Genomic DNA, 12,977 nt, shown 5'->3' on the forward strand with positions numbered 1-12,977 from the left:
TTTCGGTCAGGTTATTGATTTTAAATGCGTCTCTCAAAAAAACTGACTAAGAATCTTAAGTCTTAACAGACCAATGTCACTCCATAACTCTTTCTCTAACCTTTTAAATCATGTCCAAGTTATGTGATTTTATATTGTTTTATTCCTAAATGGTTAGCAAGTAGTCAGAACTGCAATTATCTTAGAAAATACTACCAGGGCCTATCTATTTATTTGTTTTGATTTTGCTAACCCACCATCATATCAGCTTCCACAACACATGAAAGAGAGATGAGTAAATTTTACATAAATAAATTAGGAGTTGTCTTGATCCTTATCCTTTCTAGCACATCAGAACAACATTGGCCAATGAATCATAGAGGCAATAAAAATAAGTCAGTACCTGATATTATTATATTCACCCAAACAAAACTTTCCCAGGGTTCCAGGATTTACATTGTTAATTCATGAGTAGTCATAGGCTTACAAGTTTGCATAAACTGTTTCTCTTAACATTATTCATGGAAAAATATTACTAATATTCCAAAAATGTTCCTCTCATTTTTACGGGAATTTTTATTTTGTAATGTTATACATCAAATAAGTGGTTTATGGTTATGATTGTTAATGTAGCCCTCTTGTATCTACTTGGATATTGAGTATAGTTTATTATGTAATATTGTATTATTTTAATCTTTAGATAAAATACAGTATAATTTGCTAAAAGTAATCCAATATTTGGAAATGCAAGTAACTTCATGTCATTGTAAATATAATAAAAACACTTAAACAAGAATATTGTAGGAACTACTAGCATATTTTATTTTGTCTCTAAATGCTCAAGCCTTATATGAGATTCTATAGTACAGAAATAGTGGTATATTCCATTCGTAATTGATATTGTTATCTTTAGAGCTTAAATTAAATTCTGTGTGATCAATTACATGTAAATATTTCTAAATAATTTTATTTCATAAACCATATAATTATATTAGACAGTGACAGAAGAACAGTTCTAGAGTAGTTACTAAGTTACTAAAGTAACTTACTAGATATGAATAAGACAGTTTGAGTACTACCAGAAAGACTACAGATCATTTCTGATGTGTTAAAAAACTAAAGTAGATCAATTCTATTCAAAACTTTTACCCAATATATCTTAAAATTCAGACATTAGAAGAATATCATATATTTGAGCCACGGGCAGAAATGTCTTCTGGTTTGTGGGCATCTCTTTGCTAGCAAACATACTGCACAGGACACTTTTTTTTTTAAAGATTTTATTTATTTATTTGACAGAGAGAGACACAGCGAGAGAGGGAACACAAGCAAGGAGAGTGAGAGAGGGAGAAGCAGGCTTCCCGCTGAGCAGGAGCCCGATGCGGGGCTCGATCTCAGGACCCTGGGATCATGACCTGAGCCAAAGGCAGACGCTTAACAACCGAGCCACCCAGGCACCCCTGCACAGGACACTTGAGTGGCTTTGTGCTCTCTGCTGTGACAAACAGAAATTTGCTTCTCTACCCTGTATTTGGATCATGTATTTGATTTGGAGAATTTTTCCATAAAAAAGTTTTGATAATTATCTCAGTTTCCTTCTAAAACATTCATTGTGTTCCACATGGATACTCCTCCAAGAAAATTAAATTTTTTAAAAAAGTGATATTGATTTTAATTACTATAAAGTATTACTTCTTAAATACATTAGTGTGAAAAACCACTATGAGTATATTTGTTGAATTCTATGAAATTGATTTCCAAATGCTCTTTAAAGTATCAGTTTGTCACCACATTCCATGAGTCTCAATTTACATTAAGCAAAACCACCCACTCACTTCCTCTCCCTTATCTGCAGTAATGCAATAGGCTTAGAACAGTGCTTGACACATAGTGAGCACTCAAAAATGTAGTGATGATGATGATAATTATAACAACAATGATGAGGACCTAGAAAAACTAGATTCTTCTGAGAAGCATTTTGTTGTTAACTAAGCTGTATTCCTTCATTTGCTTAGAATTTATCATCATGCAGCAGTTTTGTTGTTTATGTAATGCTTAAGTAGGAAGTACGTAGGACACCAACCATCTGATCCTACCTGGAAGAACCAGGGTTAACAGTCTACAAAGTTCTATTTTATCCATTGCTATTTTGAAAAGTATAAGTAACTGAAACATACAAATAATTCCAACATCTACATTGTCAATATTAAGGATGGTGACATCGAAATCCTGTTGGTTATATCAGTTTGTGGATTCTAGAATCATGTTCCTTTTAGAGTAGTTCTGTCTCTGGCAATCATTAAGAATCTTTCCCGTCAACACTGTAGCGTGGGTTCCCACATTCATTAGGTTTAAACCATGGCAGAGATGGGCCATTTCTTAAAGGTCTACACAGAACAGTCCTGTAATTATTTTGTCTCTGTGCTTCTAGAAACCGCCTGGATCCCAAAAGTAGGCTGGTTGTCTTACATCAAAGTAGGAACTGCTTGACTGCATGACCATTCAAACCAGATTGCTTTCCACTGGACTCCATGATTAGTGTGCACGAAACCTAGAATGTAAGCCCCATGAGGGCAGGGACCTTACCAGTCTTGTTCACTGCTGAGTCTCCAGTACCTAGAACAGTACCTGGCATGTGGGAAGCAAAGTGTCTTTTTTTTTTTTTTTAAGATTTATTTATTTGAGAGAGTGAGAATGAGAGAGAGAGTACACAAGAGGGGGGAGGGTTAGAGGGAGAAGCAGACCCCCCGCCGAGCAGGGAGCCCGATGCGGGACTCGATCCCGGGACTCCAGGATCACGACCTGAGCCGAAGGCAGTCGCCTAACCAGCTGAGCCACCCAGGCGCCCTGGGAAGCAAAGTATCTATTACCCGAAAGAACCAGCGGTGTTTCAGCTGAGGACTACAGGTGTGGGTGGCAGCTGGGTGGTCGTATGTGTGGCGCCATTTACTTGCACCTTTGGGAGTGACATCACATATACGGCGGCTAAACTGCTACATAGGACAACAATTAAGAGGTTGTTTTTTTGCTTCGCTTTGGAAAAATCATGTTAAGATGGCTTGTATGCAAATCTTTGAACACCAGTCTTTATCCACAAAGCAGTGTGCCCTTAATAGCTCATCTCTATCCTCATGTGAGCATAAAATATTTATTTATGCCCCCAAATATATAATATAAACATAATACGATAAGTAAAATATGTTTAAGTCTTTCACATTGCTTGGTAGTCTTATCTAATCACTAGGCTTCTATTTTGTCTCTATATTGCTGAAAACTACACTACCTCCTAGCCATTTTTATTGGTACAAAATCATCAGCAAAAAGTTTATGTGTCCAATGAACTTTATGAAATTTTTATATGTGTTATTGTCAAGCAGTAGTAATTCCATTGTTGGAATTATATATATATATATATATATATATATATATATATATATATATATATAATAATCTGTCTATGCCCACATACATAGACAGAATGCCTCAATGTGTATGTTATTTTCAGAAGAAAATCACTGAAACATTCAGTTACCACTGGAAAAATTCCATCGTCAGTGCTCACACACGAACCAGACAAGGAGCGGACTCAGATCACTATGGCTCATCTACGACAGAAGTTCTAATTTCTCATTCCTTCAGTGTTGAAACAATCTCTATTGAACCAGGCTCCAAACCAAGTTCACTGGAGTTTGTTTCAATATTGCAAGAATGGTAAGATTGATGCTACTATCGTCTACGTGAACTACACCTGCTCTTTCAAATGGTCATATCTATACTGTTACTGATGTTAAAACTGCATTAAAACAAATAATGCTGTAATTGAAAAATACAAGCACAGGGTTTTCCTCTTGATATCCTTGCACATAATGCCTCCCCATGGCTTCCAGGAACATTTCTTAACTGGTTGCCCAGTCAATTTAAAGATAGAATTCAGAATATTACTTCTGGAAGGAATGCCAAACTTAAAATAGTCCCTAATATCTAAAATATAAATATTTATATATGACATCACATTCCATCTTCTAATTTGATTTGAATGTGGTGAGAAAATGGCCCATAAATAAATTATATGAAATGGTAATTCTCGTGTCAATGAAAGATTCTAAGAATAGAGCCACAAAGAATCTAAAATAGATGCACAGGGTTAACCTATAATTAATATCTCTTATTGTGAGGACACAATGATCTATTAAAGACCATGGTTATGTGATCTCTAGTGAGATTATTAACACACACACAGACACGTGCTTTCATACAAATGTAGGCTCATACAATCCAAAATGAAGCCTTAACATGAAATTGCTTCAAAATATGTATTTTTTACTCACAAACCACATTCCAATTCCTGAAGGAGTATCTGAGCATTCAGTGATTGATGATTCTTTACCGTTCACAATTTCTGGTGTCAGAAAATATTTTATAATGTTGGTCTTTCTTGCTAGTCTGTAAGCTCCTGGAGGGCAGGATCTATGTGTGTTTTATTCAGCACTGTATCCTCAGTTTCTAGCATAATGCTTGACTTACTAGCGAATAATAACTATTTGCCAACTGATTGGTCTTGAAATGAGTAAGAAAGGGTCATATGACAACAGAATGATGTTCAACTACATGGGTAAAGGATTTGTACATTTTAAATAATTTCTGTCAGTACATTAATTTCTCTTTTCATTGTCATACATCCAAGAGGCATTAAAATTAGAAATAATCCTAATATTCAAAGAGTAGTATCAGCCATCTTCACAGTATCCATCTGGAATTATAAGTAGTAAGTATTCACCCTCTTCTGTTTGCAAGCAATTTCTACTTAGACGGCTTGCTGACACCTTCAAAACAAGTACAAAAGAGAACTTACCTTCTTCCCCCAGTAAGGTTTCCCTTTCCCAACTTCTCCCTTCTCAGGGCACTCCCATTTTTTCCATTATGTAGGTTAAAATATCAGAGCTGTTTGACTCTTAACTGTTCTCCTTTCCGTATATTCCAAATACATCTTTTTGTTATTTGAGAAAGTGCTGAGGGCTGTACTTCCCTGCTCCCTCCTGTGGTGGTCTAGTCCCTGCCTTGGGCTTCCTGGCTCCCTCCCCAGCTCTGATCTGTGCACATCTGACGCCCACCACATGAATTTTACTAACACTCTCCTTTCGCAGCCTTCACTGATCAAAAACCTGCATGACATCTTTATTTTATTGTCATGTTGTAATAACATTAGCTAAAATGTATTGAGCCTTTCATTGCACCGCACACTTTGTATTCATTTTCTCAGGGCTCTGTGTTATCTGATCTTCCTTGACTCCATTTCTTACTAACCCCCAAAGATACTCCCCTCCAGGAAGGATGGTTTCCTAACAGTGACTCACACATGCCATTTTCTACCTCTAGGACTTAGACGCATTCCTTTCCTTCCATCCAGAAAGCCTTCCCTCTCCTCCCTGTGCAGGCACTCAAAGTCCAATTCCAGTTCTACCTTGTGTCTGTAGTCATCCCTGACTGATCTTGTTCCATGCCCTCTGTCTGTTCTGAATTGTTGTTGTATTATGCATTGCACAGTTTAGCTTTTAGCACCATGCTATCTTATAGGACAGGACGCCCTGTCTACACAATGACATACGCTGGAAAACAGTGCAGTCCTACTATGAGTAGCCTGATGTATACAGTCCAACTTAATAAAAATGAGTTTGTTTTAGAGACTGTGAGGCATAGAGAAAAGTACATAACACTATTTCTGCCATCGATACATTTGGGGAAACTTTAATCTTAGAATAATTTAGACAGAATAAGGCCAAATAAAAAGTGTGTTTAACAGGTGTGATAGAAAGAGAGCAAGGAGTGTTCTAACTTCAGAAGAAGAAAAGTCAGTGCAGGCTGAAGCTTGCAGTCTTCTCTGAAAAAAGTCTCTATGCAGAACATGGATATAGAAAATCACGGATTCAGGCACCACCAAAAACATCATGGCCACAAAAGAGATTGAAATCTATGTAAACACAACTTAGGATGATGTGGTAGACGGTGATCATGACCAATGTCAGCCTGTACCAAAAATGCAGAAGCGCTAGGAGAAATATTTAAGATTTACATTGATTTTCAGCATTGAAAATAAATAACCCTGTGTAGGTCATCAGCTGATGAAGCCAATTTAAACATATTAAGGCCGATCATCCAATGCAGAATATCTCAGAAGAACAGATTTTGTTTGTTCTATGGAATAACTGGGGTGAAATTTTGTCAGTGTACATAATCTAAGCACAAATTTTTAAAAAGCTGAAATAATCTAATATAAAAGCTCATTTATTGCACTAATATATCTATTTTTAATAGCATGACTCATGATTATTAGAGGTTCCAAAGAAGGCAAAATTGATTTAATATTAGTATTTTTTTTTGGAAATCAGTTACTTGTTTTGTTTACTTCTAAACTTTACAGTGATAATAAAATTAAAACAATCTTATATGATAAAGAGGTACATGAGTTTGGGTGGGCACTATACATTTTCAGTAGTGAATGGGATGAATGCAAATATGAAATTTGTAGGTAGAATTTGTAGATGAAATATAAATATACTTTTTAGTTATGAAGAAAAACATCCTACATGGAGACCATTCGTAATTGTTGCTCATGAAGGAAAATGTTTTCAAACTTTTTGATTGTTTCATTTATTTCTGTATACACCCATTCCCACTCTGTATAAGTAACTGATTTTTCTTTTTAACGCAGCACCCAACCCCGATTCTTCCTGCCACTTCAAATAACACCTATCCTCCCAATATGGAGTCCGAGCCATTTCTGTACGTCCTAGGACGAAAGAAAATGTCGGATGCACAGTACAAATGCTATGACCGCATGCAGCAGTTACCCTCATACCAAGGAGAAGGTAAAAAGAAGGATGTATGCAAATATGTGTTTCAAATATCATTAAAGGCTTATTTCCTTCCATGGATAAATATGTGTTGACTAATTTTAATATGCCAGCATTTTTAACAGTGGTTTTCAAATTATGGTATGTTTGTGTATTTCATGCTGGAGACATGCCTACTTTCTTTGCCTAAGTTCACCCAACTGGTTTTGGACTAACAGCTGCACCTATGACAAAATTACTACAATAACTCAGTAGTCACACCTGGCAAAGAGGAACAATACAGGGCTAAGTGATGGAGAGGAACTGGAAAATGACAGGAAGGGAAGTGGAAAATAGAGGGCAGAGAATTAGCCTCAGGTGAATCCTGTCAAAACCCTGTCTTGCTTGGGTTAATTAGGCAGTATCTTCCCTTAACTGTCAATGGGTTGGCAACTCCTGCTATTCCTTCCTCTTTTCTATCCCCAGTTCCCAGAGGAATTAATACAAGCTCTCTCCTAGGCAGGCATTGTTTATCTATCACCTTCTCTAGAATGCTCTATGTGACTGTACAAATATTTTCAGGGCCAAGCACATTCTCTTAGCTATAGAAGGCTATGAGATGGCCAAACATTACTACATCCATTTCAGTTCTCTCCCCTGTCCCCTAAAGCATTTGAAAAGTCCCAACAAGATCATGTACACCCTTGTATATTCTAAGATAACACTGCTTGGTAGGGTGGAATATCGTTTAAGTATATTCTGTTTCTACGCATGGTTTGCCTTCAAATTGTTAAAAGTTTTAATTTCTAGTTCCTATTTTTAGCATTTTCCTTTAAACAAAACTCAAGACAATTAAAAGACAGATACATGTTATTCTTCCGTCTGCAGTAGTTTCAGTGTTTTTTAAGAACCTGAAAAGTCATTAGATGCAGCTCTGCCCAAAGACAAACCATTCCTCTGAAGCAAATGAAACTATTTTCAGAGACCAAGTGAGAACAGCCTCCTTCACTTCAGTCTTAATCAGAGGTTGAACTTTCGTACTATGATCAGTATTTTAAGATTTCTTTTTTATTTTCTTTTTCTTTTTTTAATCTTTTTTCTCTTTTCTATTCTATTCTTTTCTTTCTTCTCTCTTTCTTCTTTTTCTTTTTTTTCTTTTCTTTCTTTTTCTTTCTTTCTTTTCCTTCCTTCCTTCCTTCCTTCCTTCCTTCCTTCCTTCCTTCTTTCCTTCCTTTCTTAGAACTGACTTCAAAGCCTGAGGCTTATTCTTTTGAGTAGCTTTATAGAGGCAAATCTTCATGTTTTAGGGTAAATTAAATTTTGAAAGGAGGGAGAAACTACTTGGAGCCAATGCTGATAAATACATAAACTGCTCAAACTGAGCATTATTTTAGCCACTAATGAAGTGTGATTCTAAAATAATAAGACTAGTTTTATACGTAATCTATTAACTGTCTACAAATGCATCTCCAATAGGAATTTTGAACAATTGAATCTTAAACCCTTGGATTAAGAATAGAATTATCCTAGGGACGCCTGGATGGCTCAGTCCATTAAGCATCTGATTCTTGATTTCTGCTCAGGTCATGATCTCAGGGTCGTGGGATTAAGCCCCGAGTCAGGCTCCGCACTCAGCAGGGGTTCTGCTTGAGGATTTTCTCTCTCCCTCTCCCTCTGCCCCTCCCCCTGCTCTTGTGGGTGTGTGTTCTCTCTCTCTCTCTCGCAAATAAATAAAATAATCTTAAAAAAAAAAAAAGAATAGGGCGCCTGGGTGGCTCAGATGGTTAAGCGTCTGCCTTTGGCTCAGGTCATGGTCTCAGGGTCCTGGGATCGAGTCCCGCATCGGGCTCCCTGCTCCTTGGGAGCCTGCTTCTCCCTCTGCCTCTCTCTCTCTCTCTCTCTGTCTCTCATGAATAAATAAATAAAATCTTTAAAAAAAAAAAAAAAGAATAGAGCCATCCAAGGCAACCTTTTTTAAGGTTAATGGTTAGTAGGCTGTATATGTTCTAAAGCTATATAGTTTTTTTCAAAGTAAGCCTCTTATCCAGGGGTGATATTGCATATATTTTCACAAGATTTCTTTGCAGCATTTCTGGAGATATTTTAAAGGAAAGATTTTGGAGGAAAGATTCCATACAGATGACATGTGTGTCTTTTGAAGAGCAAATGGAGAAAACCCTATAAAAATGTAAATTTGATTAAAATCTTTGTTTTGTTGCTGCGGCTGTTCTTTTTCATATTTCCATATGCATGTAGAGCATTCCAGAATAACTATTAAATAGTTAGGTCCTATTGAACACTGTTAAATCCTGCTGATGACTCTGCAGCTTTTTCCAACTTTTTCCAATTTCTTTGTGAATCATCAGGTCCATATTGCAACCGCACGTGGGATGGATGGCTGTGCTGGGATGATACACCAGCTGGAGTACTGTCCCATCAGTACTGCCCAGATTATTTTCCAGACTTTGATCCAACAGGTAAAATATTTCTTTTTATTTCATATTTGGCTATGAAGCTTTTAGAATTTTCATGATTCTGAAAAAAAAAATCAGATATAAAAGATACCTATCTAATCATACTCTACATGTTTCAGCACTTTCTGAAGCATTTCCTTACTTGAAATATCACTGAGTTGTACAAATATTTCAAGCTCTCCTTATTTTGTAGGTCACGTTACTGGTCAGATGAGCACATTGGTCTTTAATTCTAAATGAAAGTTAAATTTTTATATATTTTAAATATTTAATATTAAATTTTAATAAAATTTTAAATTAATTTTTTTTAACTCTGTGAAGTTTTACTTAAATGTGGTTATCTTTCAGTTCTCAACTGTCGCACATTTGGTGGCTTATGCAAATACTTGATCTAGACTTTGGGTATACAGGACTGATAGAGCACACACAACGGAAATTTTATATAACACTGAAAGTTATATAAAACTGTCATGTGTAAGGGAAACTAAATCAGAAAATGGTAACTCTAGACACTTGCTAGATTTCTGTTCCAACAGTAGATTATTAATATATGTTCAGTAAATAAGACTAATGAAGTTACAATGAATGGATCATACTAACATCCAGCTCCATGCCCTGCACAACACAAGCAGTCAACAAATGTGTGTTAAGTAAGTAAGTGACACCAAATTCATTTTAGCTATAAAAGTAACATAGGAGTACTTCTCATTGAGTATCATTTTTTACTTTTTAAAACATTTTCATATATATTATCTAAATTTATATACTCACACAATATTTGACACAAAATTGCAAGTGAACAAAGTCTCCTGAGCTCTTACCTAACCCTCTCTTTATAAGTAAGTGCAACAGTCTTGGAAAAGCATTTGAGAAACAGTACTTCTAAATCCCCATACACACTTGTGCAGATTGAAGTACTTTTAGAACCTCCTAGGGAAGACATGTTTTTCCTTCAGGCCTCAATCTAGCCACACTGGTATAATTGGAAGTTGGATCAGGATGCATAGGCAGGATAAAGGTCTAGGAGTACCAGCTACCAAGTGGAGTAAGTAAGAAGCAAGGGGGCTGATGGGATGTATCTCAGAAACATCAGCTATCCAAAAAGATTAGAGGTCTGGAATCCAAGATGCCCAGTGGCTAGTGGTCAGGAGCAATGCAAGGAATGTGTAAAGAGATAAAATTTGTTTGTATAACAGCCTCAATCCAGAGACTAGACACATGGGGATCAGGGGATGGATTTGGATAGGTGTTAGTAGTGACTGATTCTCAATTTGGCTAAGAATCTTGGAAACTTAACAAAATCCTGATGCCTGGTACCACCCCAGACATTCTGAATTAGTTTGGAGTATAACCTGGGCACGAGGATCTTTTAAAGTTCTGCTTGTGACAAAATGTGCAGCCAAGATGAAAATGTGTTAAATAATAAAGAAAGTCCAGATAGGAAAGTGGCGGATACCAGAAAAGCTCAACCAATACACTGAGTAGCTGCGGCGGTGGGAGGTGGAGCGCAGAATCAGATGAGACTGATACAGTGGAGGAAGGCGGGTACCAGAGGGGTAAAAAGCAGTAGCCAGCCAGCTTCAGGGACTATAGGTGTTGGGTCCAGAAAAACTCTGTTCCAAGAAACTAGATAGAAAATCTGTCCCATTGAAATATTAACTGAGATTAAGAGACTGAAAAGGGACTATACATCTTAGTTATAAAAGAGACCCAGGGGGCACCTGGGTGGCTTAGTCAGCTAGGCGTCTGCCTTCGGCTTGGGTTGTGGTCCCAGGGTCCTGGGATCGAGCCCTGCATCGGGCTCCCTGCTCGGCGGGAAGCCTGCTTCTCCCTCTCCCACTCCCCCTGCTTGTGTTCCCTCTCTCGCTGTGTCTCTCTCTGTCAAATAAATAAATAAAATCTTAAAAAAAAAAAAAAAAGAGAGACTCAGATGCTGAACCTAAGCTACAGGCACACCACTTAAGCCCCAGTTAACAGGTGAGCTTTGTTCCTGAGAGTAGAGTGAGCCTGAGGCTGCAGAGCGTGTTTAAGTTGCTCCAGATGTGGAACTGGCTGGCTGTGGGGCAGGGCTCCATGAAGCTGGTCCTTCCACCTCAAGCTCCAGACCTCGTCTGATGGGATGTGATATAACAGAACACAGTAATCCCTCCACACCTCACAGTGCTCATCTTTCTCTTTCCTTCAGTATCCTTTTGGAAGTGGTTCCATGGAAGAGAGTTAGAACATTCAGTCAGTGGAAGGGAATGCCAAGGTCCTGAAAGAAGGATCTTCATTGCATTATCTGGTCTTGACTAGAAATAGCATTTTGAAAAGAGGAATCAGTGTTTGTTTCATGCATAAGAAATGATGAAAAACAACCTTGCCTTTCAGATTTTTCCAAGAGTTGTTTGGTCAGAGTTTCTACCACATTTTGGGGTCAACCAGCCCATCTGTTTACCTTTGCTCACTGAGTATGAATGACAAGAGGTTACTTTGCATAGACCAAAAGTGAGAACATCAGTTAAGATAGAAAAACGATCATCAAATGGTAAAATCTAGGCAAGAAAGTTTCTGGAATCCAGATTAGAGCAGAGAAATCAGTCTATCCTTGTGTCAGTGTTTAAGATGCTTTGGTGCTTCCAACAAGGATGAGATCCAAAGTTCCACCCCAGTAAAACAGAGATAATGAAAATGAGATTACAGGGGACTACTTTAAAAACCAGTTTGGGCAGCCACTTCTGAAAATTTTCATTGTGCAAAGAGGAAGGTCTGAGTGTCCTGCCCTGCTCAGCACTACTTTCCTGTAAACTCTAACTCAGTGCTGTGTGATGATCATCTTTCTGGCTTTTATTGACTCTTCCCAATAAATGATGCTTCATTCATCTTGACTTGACAACTACATTAGAGATAACTTGATTGGCATAAAGAGCTTTTCTACAACAGAGGCTACAAGGCCATTCCAGAGCAGCAATGGGCTCTTGCCAAAGTGGCTGTAATTATTGACTAAAAGGCAAGGTTTTGGTCAGCAAAACAGGGATTTCCAGGCATAGATCCATCTTATCAGCCTGGTTTTTAGAAAGAACCTTCTCAAGTGGGGGACAAATCCACTTCAAAAGAAAAGCACATCTTAAAAATATCTATATTCAACAAACTTAAATTCGTTGGGATTTTACCATTGACCCAGTGCTATATTTTAATGATAAAACAGTTTAATGAAATGACAGAGATTTCATTTTAGACGAAGTGTTTGGTAAAAGACAGGTCATGATAGAGTGAATAACGGCATTGAAATTCAAAAGAGGCTGGTAGCCTGTAGGAATATGATAGAATGTAAAAAGCACATTTAACAAGGATGTACTTAAGGCTCTGCCCTTAATGTCAAACAATCAACATTAATGGCACAGAGCCAAGAAGGTCAACATATGGTTTAGGACCATGATTCTCAACCCTGATAGCCTTTGGAATTGGTGAGCTTTTTTAAAATGTTGATGCCTGGTTACCTCTTCAGATAAGCAAATTTGAATCTCTGGGGTTCAGGCCTCAGAATTTGTAAAAAGCTCCCCCATGTGGATCTGGAGTGAAATAAGCATGCTGTCCTCTTCATGGGGCAGTCCGAACTTAGAATACTTCAGAGGGAAATACCAAAATGGAGCACATGCAGAGTGGCTCTAGGTTGTGAAGGGACACCAAGCTGTGTAGTGTGAGTAAATGGGGA

General features: G+C 37.5%; 1 protein-coding gene and 1 long non-coding RNA gene across 2 annotated transcripts in view; one reads left to right on the top strand and one right to left on the bottom strand.

Annotated features, from left to right (window-relative positions):
• The window catches only part of LOC145716565 (uncharacterized), a 102,201-nt gene that overhangs the window by 27,981 nt on the left and 61,243 nt on the right, over window positions 1–12,977 (bottom strand). The window lies entirely within an intron of this gene.
• The window catches only part of CALCR (calcitonin receptor), a 48,313-nt gene continuing 38,793 nt past the window's right edge, over window positions 3,458–12,977 (top strand). The window contains exons 1-4 of the mRNA XM_081800873.1: window positions 3,458–3,690; window positions 5,554–5,665; window positions 6,689–6,845; window positions 9,176–9,286. Of these exons, the coding sequence (XP_081656999.1) occupies window positions 3,458–3,690; window positions 5,554–5,665; window positions 6,689–6,845; window positions 9,176–9,286 (613 nt within the window). The remainder of the gene's footprint in view (window positions 3,691–5,553; window positions 5,666–6,688; window positions 6,846–9,175; window positions 9,287–12,977) is intronic.

This window comes from Leptonychotes weddellii, chromosome 12, assembly GCF_054177405.1.
Source record: "Leptonychotes weddellii isolate Sample4059 chromosome 12, ASM5417740v2, whole genome shotgun sequence".
Lineage (NCBI taxonomy): Eukaryota > Metazoa > Chordata > Mammalia > Carnivora > Phocidae > Leptonychotes > Leptonychotes weddellii.